Source organism: Podarcis melisellensis (genome assembly GCF_964234715.1).
Source record: "Podarcis melisellensis genome assembly, chromosome: 9".
In the NCBI taxonomy this organism is placed as follows: domain Eukaryota; kingdom Metazoa; phylum Chordata; class Lepidosauria; order Squamata; family Lacertidae; genus Podarcis; species Podarcis melisellensis.
The window spans coordinates 36,047,369-36,070,609 of record NC_138541.1 but is presented as its reverse complement, the minus strand read 5'-3'; the positions used below and the strand labels follow the sequence as shown (position 1 = coordinate 36,070,609).

Below are 23,241 nucleotides of genomic sequence, written 5' to 3'. Positions count from 1 at the left end.
AATTATTAAAAAGAACTCTCATTGCATTTACCTAACTAAGGGCCTGACCATACCTTGATTCATAGCTGCCAACCTTTCTTTTTGTGTGTGGGAAATTCCCTTATTCCAGCGCTGTTTCCCGCTGCTATCCTGGATTGTTAGATATCCCATAGACTGTCCCTGGGACAGGTGAGGCTGCTGATCCCTTATTTTCAAATCTGAAAGTTGACAGCTATGCCTAGATTTGATGTGGACTGTGAAGCCCTAAACTTTGAAAATCTGAATAGGAGAGCTACATTAACTGCGTAGGGAATCCTCAGATTTTGGGAGGATAAAGTGTGGGATGGCAGTAGACAGAGAACACTACATGGATGTGGGGGTAGGAGTGGATGGATTCAAGAAGAAATAAATGCTTCACAATCCACATTAAGCCAAGATATGGGCAAGCCTTGTGTTATGTACTGAAGTTCTCACCCTGGGCCAGCAGGGGGATACTGTAGATAGATCAGGTCCACATATGCAAATAAGGGATCGAAAGTGACGTTCAGTGATTGGATAGTTACAGAAAATGGTTACTGTTGCGTTCTAGTGGAGCTCTATATAAGCAGGCTGGCTGAACCCTTCAGTTCAGTTCTGTTCTGGCCTGTGAATAAACAAGAGCTGTTTGAAGAATCGCTGTGTGGTCTGATATGTTCACCCACAACTTAACGCCTTGTTTTAAAAATGTACTTTCCCTGGCAGCAAAACGGAAGTGCTGCTGCTGTTTCCTCAATTCAATCTTTCCTTCTCCCACCTAATCAGTAAGAAAAATGAGGTGGTGGCCTATCCAAGTGATGAATGGGCTTGTCTTTTTAAAGCTGTAAAGATTGCTGAGAAAATAGAGACAAAGTAGAAAATAACAGAAAAAAATGCTAGCAGGACAAGAAGACTGGATAAAATGCTGCCATGGTTGCTATCATCTTTTTGAGATAGTTCACAACTTCTAGGCTGGGTTAATAATCTACATTCAAAGGCACCGGAAATTGGCAACTCAAGAGCTTTGTAAATACATTGCTGTTTTGTGAGTTTCAGACAACTGCACACGTGTTAACCAGAACAACTTGAATTTATTTAAAATTCATCTCAGAATGAAACATGTTTAGTTTTTATTTTACAAAAAAAAAATATTGAAAACATCAAAATATTTCTAATTTAAAAAGAAACCATGTTAGGAATAAAGACAATTTACATACTATTGAGGGGGTGACAACAGGAAATTAGGCACAGTATTAAGGCCAGCATTCATTAAAACAATACTAATGTATTTCTATGTTCATTTGTAACTCAAGAGGTATGGAGAAGAATTTTCTTTAATGCATCCGTGTGAGAATGAATTAGTAATTTGCCATTATAACAAGATTAATGGATTGATTAAGGTGTACATTTTCTTCCTTGCAACTAAATCTGGTTTCTAATTTAGGAGAGGCTGCTATTTGAAGGAGGGGTAGAGAATTAATAGAACAAAGTACTCAATATGGACTCTGTACCTGGGGAAAGAACTTTATCAAAAAAGAAGAGAGGGAATGAGATCACTTCAACATACCACCTTTCTTTAAAAACAACAACACAAAATGTTAAGAGATATCAATTGCATAGGAATTTAAATATAAGGCCAAGCAGGAAACTAGGCATAATAAGGATCATTAAAAGAGCACTATGGTATCAAGACCTAGGATTATATCCTACCAAGTCAGAGTTGAACCACTGAGCTCACTGGACATTAAGTCCATTGATTTCAACAGGTCTACAGTGAATATGGTGAATAACGCTCATAGTCTGAATTCTACTTTTAAAAAAATCACAGTATTTTCTAGTACTACAAACAGTGAATGTCAAACTGTCTCTTTAATTTTCATACTGAAAACCAATATTAAGGCTTGGTAGAAGTAGAAAACTTAAAACTTGTTGTTTAAACCTGATAAGTGTGTTAGCACCACAGTGCTATGTACGTACCTGATCTCAAGAGAGCCTACCTTCTGTAAATAATGTAAAAGTAATGGTTTGCAAATGAAGTGTAAGGTTACTCATTACTGCACCCCATCAGTGATTTGCAGGACTATGCGAAGTTTAATTCTTCAGTACAAAAGATCCCTCCCTGCAGAATCTTTGCTCACTGAATATGAACACTGTCACGAATGAAACTACAACAGGAGCTCCAGTATTGGTATGATATTGCATAAGACAGAAGGGTAGATCCTAAAACCAATAATGACTATTATTAAGTCACAGCCATGTCTGTTAGGAAGGTAACCTGTAGCCTTCCAAATATTCTTCGCATGTATTAAATATAAAACATAGGTATTTAACAAATCATCTCTTGACATTTCAAGTAGATTAAAATTGTGAAACTATTTCTTATTAATTCATTTTTGAGCTGTTAAAACGCACTTCAGACCTTGATTTCTATATCATAAGTAGCTTACTTTCTAGAATGCTATAAAATATAGTAGTGTTGGGAGAAAAAGGTGTTAGAAGTACATTAGCCGGGGAAAGCTGAACCAACATTTTAACGGGGGGAAAGTGCATAAGACATTGTAATACTACAAATGTGTTAACTTCAGGCCAAAACCTCTCTGGGACCTAAGCAATACTATTTTACACATTATTTTACATTGTATGATCTACCCAGATGCCACAGGTTACTGTTTTATCTCATGGTATCACCTTGATTTTCATATAACTTGGGGGGGGGGGGCGGGGAATCATTCAAGAATTGTCCAGTACTCTTCCATCAGTTAATGGCATAACTGCAGCTCTTTTTATAAATTTGAGGAGGATGACAAGAGGATTCTCTTTTTTTTCTTTCATTTTACACTTTTAGTTAGCGTTTCAGATTCTGTGGATTGCCTCCCGTCTGTCCAAGCTTCCCGCGTACTCTTCAGCGCTAGTGTTTTCTGCTGGTCAACTACAACATAATCCACTCTTTCATCCGCCACACTGCTGCCTGAACCGCTGCTCTTTTTCTGGAGACGAAATGAAGAAAAGGGTAAGAACAAGATAAGCTAAAACAAGTCTATGGTTTGGCTTCAGAGCATCCTTTTCATGAAAAGATAAGACTTCTTTGCAGAAGGGACTAAGATTCAGCAGGGTCTCCCAGCAAGGAAAGGAGGGGGCAGTTTTGGCCAATCCACCCCCTGCCCTGGCAAATCCTCCAACCATCAACCACACTGTTCCAGGGAGACCCCCAGCTCTTGAGAACAGCTCTTCAGGGGGCTGCAGGGGTAAGGAAGAATCTGCACATATTTCCTTCCCCCACTTTTTCAAGTGAGAGTGTCCAATGGGCAACTCATTGAAACTCTCGTCCCCCCAAAATGTAAGACAAATGTATCAGTGAATATAATTATTTGCACTGTACCATTTTTATTAAAACAACACCTATTCATCTCACCTATCCTCAAACATGGTACAGTATGTTGAATACTGGCTGCAAGAAAAGCCTAAGTGTAGCAATATAATGGCAGGTGACATTAAAGATTCCATGGTTTTCCACAGGGTTTCCCAAAACTGAGTCTCCAGGGTTTCCCAAAATTGAGTCTCCAGCTGTTTTTGGACTACAACTCCCATCATCCCTAGCTAGCAGGACCAGTGGTCAAGGATGATGGGAACAGTAGTCCAAAAACAGCTTGAGGCCTAAATTTGGGAAACCCTGTGCTAGATTACTGGTGGCAAGTTTTAACTGATAGATAAAGCTGGTTTAGTATTAATAGACAGAAGCCAATTTTAATTAGTGAGGCTGATGATAAAAGTCATTTAGTTCTTAAAGCTGTATTAATTGTGATGTGGTAATGAGGAATGAAAAAGCAAATATTAAATACAGCATTTTCTCCTAAAAATAAGTAGTTGTCCTGGGACAATTTAATAAACAAAAATTTACCTGTATCTTGATGGAGAAAGAAAATTCCCTGACACAATGACTGCCAGATTCATTGCCCAGCTGAGAAGAGTTTTTCACTCCCAATGACTATAATGGGAGGTAATGAACTATAGTAGCTCATTTCACTGATTCAGTATAGTCTGCCAATTCTGAAGGCATGGCAAGGGCTGTGTTATATGGTGTATGCACAACCACACTCCATGTGTCTCATTTTCCCCTGTTCTGACAGTCTGACAATGCTGGAAGAAAATCTATACTGGTGAAACATTTCTGCCAGTATGCCAGTGAACCTCTAGCAATATGTCTTGTTAACCCCAGAAAGGCACCTATATTGTCTGTTATGTAGTGTAGTTTCACCCTGGGCCAACAGGGGGATACTGTATATAGTTTTCACTCAGGTCTGTAGATAGTTTTCACTCAGGTCCGCAGCAGTTATTTTAGGCGGGAACTCTGGGCTGTGGTTGTTACAATGTTGACAGCCGGCTGCCTATAAAAGCAGGCCGGCTGAGCTGTTTGCAGTCAGTTCTATTCCAGCTTACAAAATAAAGAGCTACTTGAAGAAATCGCTGTGCCGGCTGCTATGTCAACCCACAACTTAATACTGGCGACGAAGGTGGGATGGATGGACATCAGAGCACAGCCAGATGCGGCCAGCCTCTGAACTGAGCTGAATCACTGAGCTGAATCACAGAGCGAAATCACTGAGCGAAATCACTGGGCAGAACCAATTCAGAGCTGACTGTTCTGGCTAGAGCACTGTGTTCCATCCATCGCCCTTCACGCCGGCATCGGAATCATGGCTTCACTTGTGCCTCTACTGCCGTTTGCGCCAGCCTCTGAATCATGGGACTCCTACCTCGCTCGGTTCGACTGCTACCTCCAAGCCAACGAGCTGACAGCAGTATCAAAGGATCGGAAGCGGGGCCTATTCCTCAGCCTCTGTGGGCCTGAGGTGTTTGAGACGGCCCGAGCATTGGTTGCGCCTGAAGCAGTCCAGGCAACACCATGGGACACGATCCAAGAGAAGCTCCGCAACCACTATGCACCAAAGCCGTCCAAGATTGCTGCCCGCCATGCGTTCTACCACCGGAACCAGGCAGAGGGGGAGTCAATCAACAGCTACACCACCGCCCTGCGCCAGGCTGCAATGCATTGTGAGTTCCGAGACTTAGACGATGCCCTGATGGATCGAATCGTCTGCGGGGTCCGGGACATCCATCTGCAACGGCGTCTCCTAGCCAAGCCAGACCTCACGCTACAGAAAGCCATTGAGGAGGCTGTGGCCTCAGAAGCTGCTGAACGCTCCGCTCAGGAGATCCGCAAGTCCAGCAGCCCGCGTCTTGCTAGGGAGCCAGTTCCGGTGCATCATGAAGAGGCCAGCAGTGATGAGGCATCCTCCAGTGAAGACGATGACGTGCACCAGACAAAGCGGGAGCGCAGGAAGTTCCAACAGAAGTCCAAGGGCCAACCGGAATGTGCCGGCTGCGGAGGCAACCATTCCCGTGCCAAGTGTCGATTCAGAGACGCCATCTGTAGGAAGTGTTCCAGAAGGGGCCACATCGCTAAGGTCTGCCGATCGGCTCCGTCTGACACCCCCCCTTCATCGACTCGCAAGTCCAAGTCTTCACTCCAGTCTGCCAAGGAAAGTTGTTTCGCTCTCACCAACTGCCGCTGCCCGTCTGGAACCACGATTGGCCAAACCGACTCGCCTACGCGACGCAAGCTGAACGTCACGGTGCTCATTGAAGGAGCTCCATGTGACATGGAGATCGACACCGGGTCTGCCCTGTCCATCGTGTCATGGAGCACCATCAAAAGACTGGTACCCAGAGTGTCCAAGAGGCAACTCAACTCTCACCGCGTACACCTGAGAGACTACCAGGGAAACGACATTCCCGTGGTAGGCGTTGGCCGGTTCCGGATCGCCTTCAAGGATTTTTCGGGCCTGCTCCGGTTGGTGGTGGTCGAAGGTCAGCGGCCAAGCCTCCTAGGGCTAGACTGGTTTGATGCCCTCGGCCTGGAAGTCACCGGCATCAACTGCATCTCTAACGCAGAGACTGAGGGTCTGGTCAAAGACTTTGCCGAGGTTTTTGACGGCACCTTGGGGCAATATACAGGTACGCCCATCTCCTTTAGCCTTGATCCACAAGTCGCCCCCATCAAGCTAAAGCCACGCCGGGTTCCCTTTGCTCTCAAGGCTAAGGTGGACGAACAACTGGACAAACTGATTGCCCAAGGAGTTTTGGAGCCGGTTGACCACGCCAAGTGGGAAACCCCCATCGTCACGCCTGTCAAGCCAGATGGGTCGGTGAGAATCTGCGCTGACTACAAGTGCACGATCAACAAGGCACTTCAGCAGCACGCTTATCCGGTTCCTGTTGTCCAACACCTGCTGCATTCCCTGGGTGAGGGTAAGGTCTTCGCTAAGCTGGACCTTGCCCAAGCATATCAACAACTGCCAGTTGATGATGCCACTGCTGAAGCCCAGACGATCGTCACCCACCGGGGGGCATTCCGTTGCCGCCGGTTGCAGTTTGGGGTGAGTGTGGCTCCTGGCATCTTCCAAAGCCTTATGGAGCGTCTCCTGCAAGGGCTTCCGGGCGTGGTACCATATTTTGATGACGTCTTGGTGTCTGCAGACTCACACCAGCAGCTGTTCGAGCGCCTCCGTGCCGTGCTGACCAGGTTCCAAGAGGCCAGGCTCAAGGTAAAGAGGGAGAAGTGCCAGATCGCCGTTCCACAGGTAGAGTTCCTGGGCTATCTTATCGATGCCTCCGGCCTTCACCCAACCACATCCAAGATCCGCGCTATCCAGCAGGCCCCCACCCCAAAGAACAAAACGGAGTTGCAGGCATTCCTGGGGCTGCTGAACTTTTATAACATGTTCCTGCCCCACAAAGCCACAGTGGCTGAGCCTCTTCACCGACTCCTTAGCACTAAGACGCCTTGGGCCTGGGGTCATCGGGAGACGGCGGCCTTCAACGCGGTCAAGGCTCTCCTTTCTTCAGACAGTGTGCTGGTACAGTACAGTGAATCCAGGCCGCTGGTCCTTGCCTGCGACGCCTCACCTTTTGGCATTGGTGCTGTCCTTAGTCACCGTTTTCCAGATGGAAGAGAAGCACTGCTCGCCTACTTTTCCAGGACACTATCTCCGACGGAACGGAATTACAGCCAGCTCGACAAGGAGGCATTGGCACTTGTGGCTGGAGTGAAGAGGTTCCATGAATACCTCTATGGCAGGACTTTTGACCTCATCACTGACCACAAGCCACTCCTGGGCCTCCTCGCCGGTGATCGTCCAACTCCACCGGTCCTCTCGCCACGCATGCTGCGATGGACTGTTTTCCTGGCTGCCTACCACTACCGGCTCATCCATCGCCCGGGGAAATCGATGGGCCATGCCGACGCCCTCAGCCGTTGCCCTCTTCCAGCATTTGTGGAAGACCCGGCTCCAGCTTCATCGCTCCTTCTGATTGAGGATCTTCCGGCAGTGCCTGTATCAGCTACCACTGTGGCCTCCGCGTCTGCCCAGGATCACACCATCAGCCGGGTGCTCAACTGGGTGTGGAGGGGGTGGCCACAAGGGCCTTTTGCATCGGAGTTCCAGCCCTTCGCAACCAGACAACATGAACTCTCAGCTCATCGCGGCTGTCTGCTGTGGGGAGACCGCGTCGTGATTCCCCAGGGACTCCGTCAGCGCGTCCTGGAGGCTCTGCACGTTGGCCACCCGGGAATTGTCAAAATGAAGGCATTGGCTCGGTGTTACGTCTGGTGGCCTAATATGGACGATGCCATCACTGCCTGGGTGTCCGCCTGTCAAGCGTGCCAAGAGTCGAGGCCTGCACCACCGGCAGCTAAGGGACACACCTGGGAGATGCCAAAGACACCCTGGTCGAGGGTGCACATCGATCTGGCTGGCCCCTTTCACGGCCGGACCTTTATGGTAGTGGTGGACGCCTATTCCAAATGGCTGGAGGTCGCCCTGATGCCCTCCACCACTCCACCTTTGAGCGGTATCTTTTGGGACTGGGCATCCGCCATGCCCTAACGGCACCCTTTCATCCATCCAGCAACGGGCAAGCGGAAAGAATGGTGCGCTCGGCAAAAGAGGCACTGGCGCGCCTGGACCGGGGAGACTGGCATGAGCGGGTCGCCGAATACTTGTTCGTGCAACACATCACCCCTCATGCGGCCACAGGGAGGAGTCCTGCTGAACTGCTTATGGGCCGCCGCCTCAGGTCACCGCTCGACCGGCTACACCCGGACTTTACCGTGGCTGAACCCCCAGGCTGTGCCAACGCGCCACGGTCATTTGTCCCAGGAAACCAGGTCTTTGCCCGGAACTATGTGGGGGACATTCCTTGGGTGCCAGCCACAGTAGTGGGAGTCACTGGACCTCGCTCGTACCAGGTGGCACTCGAAGATGGACGCTTGTGGCGACGGCACATAGACCAGCTTAGGCGCAGGGTTGGGAACTTGGACACTACCGAGGTGCCCCCAACTGCGCTTGCAGCTCCAGAAGAGACACGTACAGATGGCGAGGCCCCACCTACACCTCCCTCGCAAACTACCAGCGTGGAGCCGAACCAAGCCGCTTCAGAACAGACTCAGACCACTCCACTTGCGGAGGCTCCACCCACAGCAGCGGATCCAGGGGAGTTGGTTCCAACGCCACCTAGGGTCGCACCACAGCCTCAGCGAGAACTGTGTGGCCCTCCGGACTTGGCTACCAGTCCCCGGCGGTCTGGCAGAGTTTCCAAGCGCCCAACTTATTTAAAGGACTATGTTGTTGGACATGTATCACTGTTGGTCTAAGTATGGTAAATGTAACCGATATGCTTTTGTGCCTAATTGAACCATTACGCGTAGTGCTGTATATAAGGAAACCATTACGATTGTAACTAACGCCTTATCTCGGTGGGGAGGGGTGTTATGTAGTGTAGTTTCACCCTGGGCCAACAGGGGGATACTGTATATAGTTTTCACTCAGGTCTGTAGATAGTTTTCACTCAGGTCCGCAGCAGTTATTTTAGGCGGGAACTCTGGGCTGTGGTTGTTACAATGTTGACAGCCGGCTGCCTATAAAAGCAGGCCGGCTGAGCTGTTTGCAGTCAGTTCTATTCCAGCTTACAAAATAAAGAGCTACTTGAAGAAATCGCTGTGCCGGCTGCTATGTTAACCCCAGAAAGGCACCTATATTGTCACTAATAAACCACTCAGTTTTGTTTACCTTGCGAGGTGGGGTAGATTTTCCAGAATCTAAATCCAGATCTAAATATTCCACTTGCTTATCTTTAGGTTTTACCATAGGACTACTTCCCCCATCGAGACTGCTGCTCCCAAACAGAACCTGAAATTATAATTAAAATGTTTAAGTCAGCAATGGTGACAACTTTAATGGAATGTAGTGCTCACTGCACAGCATGTGAGAAACTGTCTAGACACATCACATTTTGCAACATGCCTTGTAACACAGCCCTGAATATAAGCAAATCTGAAAATAAGGTAACAAAAATGTCATCCTTGAACCGTTTAACTACCTGTGTCCCATACTAACAAAGCTCTATCTGTGCTATATATTTTATAGCAGTATCATACCTCAGAAGGTCATGGATTCATCTCAAAAAGTTATGGGAACTGTAGTTTGCTAAGGGTATAGAGAGCTATTATTACTACTACTACAATTTATTACCCCTGCCCCTAAGGTCCCAGGGCAGGTTACAACAGTTAAAATACAACACTAATATTAATGCAATATTACACAATATTTAAAACAGTTTAAAACAACTAATAATTACAGAAATAAGGCGGGTCTATATCTATCTATCTATCATCTATCTATCTATCTATCAATCATCTATCTATCATTTATCTATCTATCTATCTATCTATCATCTATCATCTATCTATCATCTATCTATCTATCTATCTATCTATCTATCTATCTATCTATCTATCATCTATCTATCTATCTATCTATCTATCTCTATCATCTATCTATCTATCTATCTATCTATCTATCTATCTATCTATCTATCTATCATCTATCTAGTTAGCTAGCTCAGGCGTCAAATGTCAGGGTAAAAAGGTGCATCTTCAGCATTCGCCAAAAGCTATATAAGGAAGGTGCCAGACACACTTCTGTGGAAAGGGAGTTCCACAACTTAGGGGCTGCCACAGAGAATGTCCTCTCCTGGGCCACTGCCTACCCTGAGCTTCTGAGGGCAGTGGAACAACCAAGAGGACACCCTCTGCCGATCTTACCTCCCAAGATGGTATGTAGGGGAGGAGAGGGTCTTTCAGGCATTTGGGCCCTACATCATTTAGGGCTTTAAACACTAACATGAGCACCTTGAATTGGGCCCAGAAATGAACCAGCAAACAAAGCCACTTCTCTGAGAAGAACCCTAGCTAGCAATCTGGCCACTTCATTTTGGACCAATTGAAGTTTCTGAGTCATCTTCAAGGGTGGCCCAATGTAGAGTGCATTAGAATAATCCAATATGGAAGTTATCAGAGCATGTAGTATAGTGCCTCCTCCCCCCCCCAAAAAAAAAGTTGTGATGAGTGGTATGATACCACTTCAAATGTATAGTGCAGATGAGGTCTGTGACATCATTTTAGAAACAGCTGCACAGTAAAGAGAGTACTTAAAATGAAAACTACATACTGGATCATCACTGGACTGATTTGGATTCATGGGTACATAATTCTCTTCACTGTCATGTGAATCACTGCTGGAAGTTGTGCTATGGACTGAATCTGGTCGGGGAGACAAAGGAAACCTGGAGGAACTAAAATAAAGAGACATTGGTTTTAAAAAGTAAAACTGGAACCATCTTATGTATGCTTTGCAGTTGTATTATTATATTTGTTTAAAATGTTTATAATATTTATACTTCCCCACCACACCTTTTTTTAAAAAGAAATAAAAGTTCAATGAAGCTTACATAAAATACAATAAAAACCTTAGTAATAACCAAACAGAGGAACAGATTGAGAGATTGAGAGATGATAATCATTACAGCAGTATCGAAGTGTAATTAAAAAATCCCATTGTTGACAATGTGACATATATTTGTGTGTTTCAGGTTGTGAGACAGGATGCCAAGAACCAAGAAAATGTGGACCTTGGTAGGAAAACAGGTTCTCCATCGCTGCACTAGGGTATATGCTGCATTGAACATGTTAAGAAGTAATTCTGAACATGCGTAGTCTTACGCTGCAAAAACACACCAACCCAAAACACACAATCTCAACACTGTGAGAGTTGTTTATAAGTAAGCATACATAGAAGTGGGGTGAAATGCTTCTTTTCACACCAAAGGTTTACTTGTATAATACACACACACATCCACAAAAACAAATATTTAATTTCTTAAAAGGGTGAGAAGACTTACTCTCGTGTAAAACTTCTGGTGATCGGTGATCTAACTGGAGCTGGCAATTCTTCCCATTCAGGGAGAGGTTTTATTTCTAGTGGTGCTGGTTTTACTATATAAAGAAGCAAACAAGTTTTTAAAATAATGTACTAGGAAAGAACTACAGTTCCTCAAAAGGAATTCTTACAATATTATTGCAATTCCCATTATTTTAAGGTCGGTGAGGAAATAATTCGGAATAGGAATGTGTTAAAATTAGAGAGCTTCTTCAAATACTTGAGTTTTATATATATCCTTTTAATAATAATAATAATAAATAAATTTTATTTATATCCCGCCCTCCCCAGCCGAAGCCGGGCTCAGGGCGGCTAACAACAATAAAACAGTTTTAGTTTACTATCAAACACTAACTAATGGCTACTGCTAATTGAATGATGCAACAGCTAAGAATTACTACATTTAGAAACATTAATGTACGAATCTACTCTATGAAGTGCCTCCAATTTCACCTTTTTAGGCTCTTGTGACCACAGTGAGTCATTAAGAATCTAAACTGAGTCAAACTCTCATATAAACAGCATAGTTGCTGTTTTGTACACAAACTGCTTTGCTACAGAAACTAGGAAGAAAAGGGCTTTTCTTTGCACCAATGTAAGCTCTTCAGGTCTGTTTGTCTTCTCTTACACATGCAGGATTTAATAGGTTTCATTAATGCGCATTAATAGGAAGAAGTAGCTTTGAGCCTTGAATGCTCACCCTTCCACTCTTGTGTAGCAGAAGTTCAGTAGAATTTAGTTTTACTTTCCATGAATCCAGACTTATGATCCAGAGATCATGGTTTAAAATAAACTCTTATTTATTTAATGGTTTATTTTAAACCATTTAAAACTTTTGTCAATTTCAAAACAACCCAACTTCAAAACATCTTGTTTTGAAACACACTAGAAGTTGTTTCAAACCATGATCTCTGTTTCATAAGATACAACAAGCCAGGATTCTAAATGCTGCCAAAGTCCTTCACCCAACCATGCAGGAAGAGAAAGAGATGGGGAATGTACAAGCCTGAGATTTATAGCAGATCCTTCCTGCTTATGTATATAGGGCTAAGCCATGGTTTAAAATGAAATGTCAATGCAAACATTGCCTTTCTGCATATTTATTTACTTTACAAATTTATACACCGTTTCATGGCCTGAGATCTTTAAGGGTGGCGTCACTGGAGTGTATAACCAAGCAGAGTTATATCTTGATGTAGCATGATTATGTAGTTATCTTAAGGCTCTGCTAGTTTGGGGAACGGGGCAATGCTTCTTAGCAATTGAAAACAGTCCATATTAAAATTGCATAACTGCTATTTTACAAAATGAATAGCTATGGGTAATATTCAATGTTTGTCATTCTCAGAGAAGCCCCATTGAAATCTATTTCAGTGTGTACTCTGAGCATGTTAGTTGCACATCACCCTATACCCCCAGCCTTATCCTGCAATAATCCCCCCCCCTCCCAGAAATTGATCCCACCTTTCTAGGACTCATTGCAGTGTGTCTGCAGGCTACTTTATTTAGGATTAAAGAACAGTTTTAAGCATTTAGGTCAGTCACATACAGTAAATTATCTGCATATGGTGTTTCTGACAGACCTAATAAGTATGTACTCATAAGTACACTGCCCTGTTTAGAGAAGTTTTAAAGGACTGATGTTTTTATTATATTTTTAGATATGTTGTAAGCCAGCCAGAGTGGCAGGGGTATAAATAATAAAATTATTATTATTACAGTCGTACCTTGGTTTTTGAACAGCTTAGTTCTCAAACATCTGGCTCACGAATGCTGCAAACCCGGAAGTGACTGTTCCAGTTTGCGAACTATTTTTGGAAGCCGAACATCCGATGGGGCTTCTGCGGCTTCTGATTAGCTACAGGAACTTCCTGCAGTCAGTCAGAAGGCAAGCTTTGGTTTCTGAATGTTTTGGAAGTCGAACGGACTTCTGAAACGAATTCTGTTCAACTTCCAAGGTATGACTGTATTATAAGTAAGAACCACTGACTTCAATGGGACTTATTCATAACTACAGTCATACCTCATGTTACGTTCTTTCAGGTTACGTCCTGTGGCAACCCAGAAGTACCGGAAAAGGTTACTTCCAGGTTTCGCCGCTCGCACATGCGCAGATGCGCAAAATGACATCACTTGCATGTGCAGAAGCGGCAAATCGCAACCCACGCATGCACAGACGCGCCACTGCGGGTTGCGCTCTTTTCATGTTGCGAACGGGACTCCGGAACGGATCCCGTTTGCAACCAGAGGTACCACTGTATGTTTATGTAGCTGTACAGCCTTAAGCACTTTTCAGTATTTATGAGACTAGATAACAGGGGTCTGTTTTGCAAATGCCCAAACAGAGGAGGGGACTGCACCATTCACAAGCTTTCAAGGCACTTGGTTTTCAGAGCAGTCTGAAGTAGCAGATTGTATTTAAAAGCGTCTTAAAACCCTCAGACAGATTCTAAAGTGTTCATGTGGTGATGGGGAACATCATTACTGTGAAGCACTTTTAACAAGTCCTCTGAATCATTTGAAAGTATAAACATGCAAATGTATACTTTATATTTTCACATCAATGAACTTCACAGGAATTTTAAATAATTGTGCCTACACAAACATACGTAGGAGCAAGTCCATGAAAATGTAAGTGCTATGACATATACATCGTAAGTAATGGTCTCCATTCTGCATATACCTAAAGGGACTGTTCTTTGTCACATATTCCAGATTCTGGGGCTGCAGGAACATTGCCTATCTCAAATGGAGCTCCACACAGCTGCAAAGTCTCCAAAGGCACCAATATTTTTTGAAAGCAATATGAGCAGCAACTTGTCTGCTGATTGATGGCAGCGACAGTTGACAGCTGAAGACCTTTAGTAGTAGATACATACTAGGAGTGGAAAAACTGCTTCATTCATATGACAGTGAGATCCACAGCTAAGGTATGTGCTAAATGGTGATTTGGCCATTGTAACACGCTACTTTTCTAGCATTATTTAAAACCTCCCTCTCCAATGAGGCAATGCAGTAAACACTAGCCTATCTCAGATTTTCAGTGCTCGTTGTATATATTTCGGGGTTTTTTGTTTTTTTTTAAAAAGTATTGTAATACTAAAGCAGTCCTATAAAGATCCCAGTAGCTGCATCCCAATAGTCACACTATCTGCACCTTCAAGCATTTCACATTAGAAAACGTTAGTTAAAATAACCTGCAGGCTGGAAATATATTTGAAAACAAACAGTTATCCAATCATTAAGCAGGCAGGGCTAATTGCTGACTGAAGGAACGATGCTTTTATGTACAGCATAATCCATTTTCTGTGTGCTAAGAATGCCTTTTCTTAAGCAGGAAATATTGCGGCTAACAAATAAGCGGACCAATAAATTGAGATAAGAGTAGCGACGACCATGTTTTTATAAGAGTTTCCCTTTTAGAAAACATTTTCATACACAGCCCCAGATACCATGCAGTGCTGAAGTACATACCCTTTCTTCTTGTAGTAAATTCACCTATGGTTTGGGAATCTGTTCGCTCTAAACCATGTGGCTTAGGTCTTAAAATTTTAGGGCTCTGACCTAATTGGTAAAAAGAAGAGTCTCTCTTAATATAGTTTTTTTTAAAAAAAAAAATAACTGGAAAAAATGGACCCCCTATAAACAAATTGCCAAGCCCCTTGCAGAAAGGTGAGGCTTAGAAGCAAAAGCAAGCAGCTGGTGGAAAGAGTCCTGCAGTGTGGCAAAAGCACATGCTAGTGCATAGGCACAACATTCAGAATGCATGATGGAAACATGCATGGAAGAGACAATGTAAGAAGAGATGGTAGAATGCCATCAACTGATGGGTCTCCTTAATTACAGGAAGGAGGTTCACAGGTGGTGTTGGCATACTCTCTGAAAGGCCATGCACACAGTTTGAGAGTGCTCCTAGATTTGGAGCTGACTGAGGAAGTGCAGGGGGCATCAGTGACCAGGACCACTTTTCACCGCCTTCTGCTGGTATGCCAAGTGCACCTCTATCTGGAGGAGCTGACCTTACAGCAGCAGTCCACACTCTGGTCACTCCAGACTGCCGCAATGCACTCTACATGGCACCACCTTCAAAGATGGTTCGGAAACTTCAGCTGGTCCAGAACTGGCCAAAAATGCACATCCAAAATGTATGTGAAGGGTCAACTGTGGGTCACAATCTGTAATGGCAAGTTCATGCTAATTCCTGTAGGAAAGTATCTTCTCTGTGTTGCCTTAAATACTGCTCTTTATGCCATAAAGCAGATTTTGGGGTAGTGTGGAAAGTTTTCAAAGAGCAATAATCACGCTTCGGATTAACCCCATTGGCTACAATACCGTGCTGCACTGGATACTGATGCACTTCTGGGATCAGTCTAGTTTTTTGACCCTGAAAACCCGCAATGATTTGAGCCCTTGTTGTTTATTGGACTGCCTGTACCAATGTTATCCTGCTCACATTTTAAGAACTGCTTTTCAGGCTTACCCTGGCATGCCTGTCTCCTAGGTTGGTAAGATGGGTGGCCACAAGGGAGATGCCCTTCTCTGTGGTGGCCCCATGGCTATGGACTTCCTTCCCCTTGGATTATGTCGGATTTCTATATTGTAGGCTTTTTGCAAGGCCTACAATATGATCTGGACTACCATCATGTGCTGGACTACCACCATGTGCATGTCTCCACTGTCTTGTAGGAGAATGATTATTAGATCATTATATTGGAAAAGACCACGATTACTTTCCAGCAAAATCAGTCTTCAAATCCAAATGAAGCTGTTCCCCGGCTGCAGCAGCCAATGGGACCTCATATGTTCATGTTCTTCACTGCAGGCCATCTCCTTAGCATGCTAAGCTTAGAATCACTTTATGAAACAAAATTCCACATAGAAAAATGCATGAAAACAGCATGTGATGATCAGACATGCATTACTACTAGATGTGCAGTGCACATGCTCAACCGATGGTGGTGGAAACCTCCTGGTGAATGCATATCACATGTTCTGCGCACAGGTACTGATTCTGCCACTGTGGGATGACTGCCAGTCTCAGGGTGAAACAGAGAGACTGTGCAAATAATTTAATTTTGCCCCAAATGAGTGTATGTCTGCCACTAAAGATTGGGGGGGGGGGGAGGGATGAACTCTGGGGAGAGTGAACTCTGCTATATACCAATGGTATGGAGCTAAACCTGCCTCCTATTCCTATTCCTGACCCCCCAATTTTTAACATTAATATGCTGTAAAAAACAAAACACAACACCTGTTTCTGATGCATTGATTGGCCTGGCTCACACATCACTACGACAAACTATGGCCTTCTGGGACCATGCAAATGTATGGGCTCCTAGAGTGCCCATACACAGCCACTTTACTGCTCTCTGGCCTTTTTTCCTCCTGTGCTGCCCTGCCCTTAGCAAAGCCATTATTTGTCATCTGAACATCGGTTTCTGGTTAAGTTTTCTCCTTGCTAATTACAAATAAAACTTGTTTTGGAGCAAGAAAGTAACTGCGCCAATCACAGTTTTCTTTAAATAGGTATCTGTAAAACTGTGGATTACTGCAATTTAAAACCAAACAAAACCAAATCCAGGCATAATTTCTAATCCCCAAGATGCAGCATTGGTTTACAGAGGACATCCCATTTTAGCTGTTAACAATAGACATGACTTCCTTTTGGTGAAGACACATTCACAAACTTGTGCTTGTCTTAGTGTACTTACTGTATCTTATTGTGCTGAACTGTATCAAACCATAGCTTTTAATGCATTTTTTTGTTGATTGATTATATGCATTGCCATTTAAATTTCCTTGTTAACAGCCTTGCAGATCATTATTATTTGAAATGCAACCATAAATAAAATAAAAGTTTAAAAAATGTAGAAGACTTTGTTAGCTCTTCTTTATATCCCTTATATTGTCTTGAGGTCACAAGTCATTCAAGTGGGGAACAGTTCATTAGTCACACTGAACCATGTTAATATCTATGTACATCTGGCTTCAACAGTTTGTGGGTTACAATTCTATTCTAGTCTACTCTACTACAGTAACCTAAAATTGTCACGTCATCTTGAGGGCTACAGAACTGAATATACATTTTAAATAAATAAAACAAAACCCTATCAAAGAGACTTTCAATTTAGTTACCTACTATTAGATTATTTAATACACAGAAAAAGCAATGCTGTTTACCAGCCACAGGAAAGAGTTATTTATAAACAGGGTAAAAGTCAGGAGTTAACCTATAGTATTGGACCCTAAGGTAAGTTGACCTAAAGAAAGTAATGGAAGGAAAGTTCTGTTCTTTCTCTCTCTCTCTCTCTCTCTCTCTCTCTCTCTCTCTCTCTCTCACACACACACACACACACACACACACACACACACAACCTATTTCCCACTGCTGAGGATAACTACCAGTCATCCACAGAGGCCTTTCAGGGGTGCAGGTTGATGCAAGAAGGAGAATGAGAAAGGAGCTTTCCTTCCACGAACTTCCTTAATTAAGGAATTCCTTAAGCGTCTCTTGATATCCAAGTAAGAGGCACTTTAAAGATCCAACCTAGATATCTCTAGGGCAGAATACTAGACAGCTGTCATTAGTTAAGCAACTTAAAAGTTTCCTAGCAGTGCTCACCCTGTATCACTGCATATGAAATGCTATGTTACTATCTTGACAGACACAGGTATATAAACTAAAAAAAAGCAATGTTACATCCTTGTTTTAACACAGCTTCAAAGACAGGAGCACAGGACAAACCCAAGAACCAAACTTGAAAGTGAAATTTATTTTCTGTTTTGCCTTATATAAAGGGGGGGACATATATGCATGTATATTCATATATAAAGTTATAGAAGTGCCGTTATCTTTTCCAAGTCGGCATGCAACAACTGTCTTTTCTCTATACGTTCAATTTATAAATGCAAAAGTATCAAATTCAGTGGATGGGGGGAAGACCTCATTCTTCTACCTCCAGCATCAGAGGCCCTATACCTCTGAATACCAGTTGCTGAGGAACATGACTGGGAAAATAGTACTGTGCTCATGTCCTTCTTGTGGACTTCCCCAAAGGCATCTGACTGGCCCCTATGAGAACAGAATGCCTGTCTAGATGAGCTATCTTCATCCTTATGTACTAACAAACATATTCTGATTTCTAGATTATATTCCAACTTCAAAGCATGGTGTTTTTTAGCCTGCATTTTGCCATCAAATAGTTTTCTGTACTATTGGCTTACAGCTTAACAATGATCTATATTACAGCATCTCAATATAGCTCTACTGAAGGAAAAGGCCGATAGCAGGATAGATGGCAACAATGCTGAGCAAGAAAGGAAATGCACATTTCAAACAAGATCTTTCTGAGAACTTTGATCTCATCCATCCCCTCTAACTGCAAGCACCGTTCTTTTTCATTCTTTATTACCAACCAATTCAATACGGTTTGTTTTTGTTTTTGTTCCATTTAACTAATAGATTTGAGACGAATGCCATCCAGTAGTGCTGAGAGGTAACAGGGATTTTCCCCAAGCTGAAATCCAATTTGCTAGCAATGCTGCTTGCAACATACCATCACCAACACATGCAAGCTTTGAGAGGTTTAAGCAGCAGAAAGCATAATTACCCCAATGCATAATTCAATAGACACAGTGCTGTCAAAAACATTCTTGAAATGACATTTATTTCTGACACATATATGCTTAAACATTTGGTGCCTTTTAGTTTTTTTAAAATTAAAACTTGATTGTCTCTGTATGGCCTTTTCCCCTGTGAATGAGCCACAGTGAGCCTTGGGTTCATATACTTCCCTTAATCATTTCCCTCAACATGCAGGTCAGGTGTTGGTGTTTAGAAGCTTCTGCTTAGGCTTTTACTTTAATCACAGTTTGCCATGTTAGCTGAATGTTGCTGTTACCAGTAAATATGATTAGTTTTAAAAACCCAATTTCAATCAGTTATGGTGTGAATAGAAACCAACCATACAGTTAATGTTCATCACAGTTTGTTGGTCTGGATGTGATTAAGCAGAAGCAGAAGCCTCTGCACTGCTGCTTCCAGCCACATGGAGAAAGGTGAGAGGGTGCAAGCCAGACGCTGCATACAACACATTCCTCCTGGTCCACATTATGCTAAAGTAGTGTGATGCGTGAATGCAGCCATTATTTCACAATACATTACGCTGGCCAGTGCTGCTAGGTTAGGTAGCTTCTGGTACAGCCTTCCAGAAGGTCTCTTCCTCATTTATGGAAAGAGCTGTTAACTGGGAGAGGAAGATTCATGATGCCAAATGCAGACAGCTAAGTATTTGACCCTTCAGAAAGGCATATGCGCATAGAAACTCATACATTTAAATAGACAGTACAGAAAATCTGATCGTCAGCTTTGTAATTGTGAATTATGGATTTTATGTGAATGAAAAAGAATGAAAAACTGCTAATACTTAACATATGCCTACCTGCTAAGGCAGGCTTCCTCAACCTCGGCCCTGCAGATGTTTTTGGCCTACAACTCCCATGATCCCTAGCTAGCAGGAACAGTAGTCAGGGGTGATGGGAATTGTAGTCTCAAAACATCTGGAGGGCTGAGTTACAGGAAGCCTGTACTAAGGTTTTTGTAAATGCTATTTTTAAAGCAGCAGCATCTGTATTATGTATGGAATGTAAGAATCGCAGCTATTATACCGTATATCCATATCATCTGAATGTGTACTTTTGCTAGCCTTACCAAAAATATATATATAAAAGTATAAGTCAGGCTTCCTCAGCCTTGGCCCTCCAGATGTTTTGAGACTACAATTCCCATTATCCCTGACCACTGGTCCTGCTAGCTAGGGATCATGGGAGTTGTAGGCCAAAAACATCTGGAGGGCCAAGTTTGAAGAAGCCTGGTTTAAGTGGATTCTAAACACAAATGAAAGCGCAGGTTCTGATCCAGTCACAGTTTTTTCCACATATGATGAGAAGTAGCAGTACAATCTAGTGATTAATCAAAACAACCGTAAATATATTCACTGTCGAGGTCTGTGTGTTTTAAAGGAAATTGTAAACTGTTAATATTGCTGCTTCAATTTCAAGCAGGATTTTATTCTGTGGAACAAGATGGATAGGTGGAAGGACAAAACGAGGATCATGAAACACTCAAGAGTGCTTGGCAGTGCATGCCCCTTCCTTACCTTTCCTGTCGGGCTTGAGGTTCCTATCCACTGGTGGTGGTTCACATTCAGCAACAGGCACAGGCCGCCTGGGAGGGGTCTTGGGACTCGACCTAAACCCCATGTGTGCTGGCGGAGGGACTTGCATTCCAAAGAGGGAAAAGTCAAAAGTGCCAGGAGTCATCGGCACATAGTTCGTCATTTCCTGGAAAGGTTCAGTAAAACTGCTAGAATGCTGCCGCGGGGGAGAGTTTGGGTTCATGGGGACATAGTTTTCATCCAATTCTTCACTTGAAACGCTTCCTACAGTCAACAGGCTTTTGTTTTTCTGGGAAACAAAAATGATTCCGACAGCAAGAAATTAAACAACATTCTGAACAGGTGAACAGAAATTTAGCGTACATATATTGCACAACACCTGACCGGCCTCAAAACATTTGTGTGTCTTTTTCTCCCCTTTTGCAGGTTCTATGGAATTGCTTCACCCCATTTGCATTGTACAAGCTCCAGCCAGGATCTACATTTTGTCTCTGTCTTGTAACTGACTGCCACACTCTACATGTTTTTAATCAGGTGTGTGAGCTTTGCAGCCTCCCATGTTCTTAACCGCTATCCCCATCACTTACCTCCCCTCCCTCCCAAGACTCAATTACCTCCCCTGTTGTCTCACACAACACTATGAGCTAGCCCACTTATCATATTAAGAACAAAGCATTCTGTGTAGAAGGATTTCACAGCCCTGCCTCCATCCGTATCAGAGTATACATAAGCAGATATGCCTTGTGCTAATGTTGAAAATCAAAACATACTTACAAAGTGGTTATGAAAACCTTCCAATGAGCTTGATCTGTCATTCGGAAATGTCCGTGGAATAAAATAGCAATCTTGAGAACCCATATCTAAAGAAAGGGGAAGAAAGAAAGCATTGTTTTCCCCTCCTTTTTACACCTGGTGGCATAACACACACCATTAGCTGCAAATAGCACAAGGGGGGAAATTTCCTGGATGCTATCTTGCTGCTGTCTATGTCTGGTTATGCAGTCTGAATGCAAGGCACTACCAATCCTAAAATCTGGAAGTGACGAAAGCACCCAGACCACATGAAGGAGAAGAAAGTGAGGAGAAATTTTAAAAAGAGGGAGATCTTACAATAGAGTATGTATTAAAAAACAACAACCTAGAAAGCAAATACCTGTTGTAGTAGTATTACATTTCTTACCACCATTCACCACAGATTACAGTAGGCTTTGTTTTTTAAGAAATAGAAATACCAGGATAGGCAACATTTCACACACAACCATTCTGAAATGCACAGCCCAGACAAAGTGATACAAAACTGAACATCTTCATTATGAAAAACCATGTTGACTAGTGATTGGTCAATACATGTGTGTCTTATTGGACAACATATGGAAACCTCCCCTTACTCTCTCCTGGCCCCATTTCTTCACAGGTGACTCTGCCTGCCTCCCACCCACCCACCCCACTTTACATTGCTAACAATTGTTCTAAGTGCCACCTTCTGGATTCCCCTTGTTCCCCTTCTTAATTCTTTAAACTCACTTTTCACCCCTGGCATTCTTAGCCCCATACCACTCCCACAGTTTGGCTTTGTGCACTGTCTGAATATGTATCCAGAATTTGAATTTTACACAAAACCACACCAAGTAAATTTTAATTAAAATCTTAATTGCTTCAGAAAGCCAGGCCATCGCCGAAGCTCTCAAGCGCCTTTATAGAGCTGGGAAATGGTTGAGGGCATCCATATGTGTTATTTATAAGGTGTGATCCTTGCACATGGTACTTTGCAGATCACACAGTAAACTCTTTGGAGTAGATTATTAAACTGGATAAAGACAAGAAAAATGCAAGGCAAGCAGAAATGAAGGGAAAATGTAAGAGCTATATATAATGAGTTACGGGTGTGCCATTAGACAACTTCAGTTTATATAAGGTTGGGAAAGTTTATTTTAAAATTGTGGAGGCCATCTTATTAGGTACCTGTGATTGATTCCAGACATCCACAAAGCATAATGTCAACATCCACTAACTTCTGCAAACTCAGTAAATATTGTTTTAAAAAATCTGTTCAGGTTAAGTACAAAGTAGATCAAGAGTTTTTGAGGTCTATTACGTCAACCAACTTTTTTTGAAACAGATCCTAAAAAAACAACAACAGGGAGCTATAACAATAATCACAGTCTATATATCTTCAATTTATTATATAGTGTATCTTAGCAGTTAATGTAGCACATCTTTTATTTTTTATTTGTTTGTTGCATTTGCATACCACCTTCCAAGGAGCTCAAGATGCTGTACATGGTTCTCCTTCCCATTTTACCCTCACAACAACCCTGTGATGTAGGTTGGGCTGAGGGACTGTGCCTGGCCCAAGGTCACTCTGTGAGCTTCATTGGCTGAGTGGGGATTCAAACCTCTCAGAGCTCATAGTCCAAAACTCTAACCATTACACCACATGGACACATCATACACCAGCATATTTGTAACATGAATTCAGAGTTGCACTGTCTTGATTCTTGCACAAAGAGATTTCTGCTCACAGGTTCCTGCTTCTCAGCTCCCAAACAATCCCCTATATTTAAGATCTTCACTGATTTACAAGGAAAATGAAGTAATTACCTATATGAAAAGTTTCCCCTGGCTGGAAATCATCTTTGTAAAAAAATAAAAATGAATTTCTGGTGATTCAGATTAAGTAAGAAAGGTAAAGGTAAAGGACACCTGGATGATTAAGTCCAGTAAAAGATGACTAT

At 43.0% G+C, this 23,241-nt stretch overlaps 1 protein-coding gene and 1 long non-coding RNA gene across 4 annotated transcripts in view; one reads left to right on the top strand and one right to left on the bottom strand.

Moving 5' to 3' along the window:
• Positions 1 to 1,065: 1,065 nt before the first annotated feature.
• The window catches only part of GAB1 (GRB2 associated binding protein 1), an 84,347-nt gene continuing 62,171 nt past the window's right edge, over positions 1,066 to 23,241 (bottom strand). The window contains exons 5-11 of one of the 3 annotated variants that reach the window (XM_081926044.1): positions 21,281 to 21,366; positions 20,489 to 20,795; positions 14,805 to 14,894; positions 11,293 to 11,386; positions 10,563 to 10,686; positions 9,123 to 9,242; positions 1,066 to 2,981 (exon numbers count right to left, since the gene is read on the bottom strand). In XM_081926044.1, the coding sequence (XP_081782170.1) occupies positions 2,823 to 2,981; positions 9,123 to 9,242; positions 10,563 to 10,686; positions 11,293 to 11,386; positions 14,805 to 14,894; positions 20,489 to 20,795; positions 21,281 to 21,366 (980 nt within the window). In that variant the 3' untranslated portion in view covers positions 1,066 to 2,822. Of the gene's footprint in view, positions 2,982 to 3,553; positions 4,219 to 9,085; positions 9,243 to 10,562; positions 10,687 to 11,292; positions 11,387 to 14,804; positions 14,895 to 20,488; positions 20,796 to 21,280; positions 21,367 to 23,241 lie in introns of those variants that run through there. The other 2 variants (XM_081926045.1, XM_081926046.1) reach the window with 2 other exon arrangements.
• On the top strand, positions 2,901 to 14,408 carry LOC309378294. The gene is made up of 2 exons (XR_014172006.1): positions 2,901 to 3,004; positions 14,046 to 14,408. It is a non-coding gene; the product is annotated as an uncharacterized lncRNA (long non-coding RNA).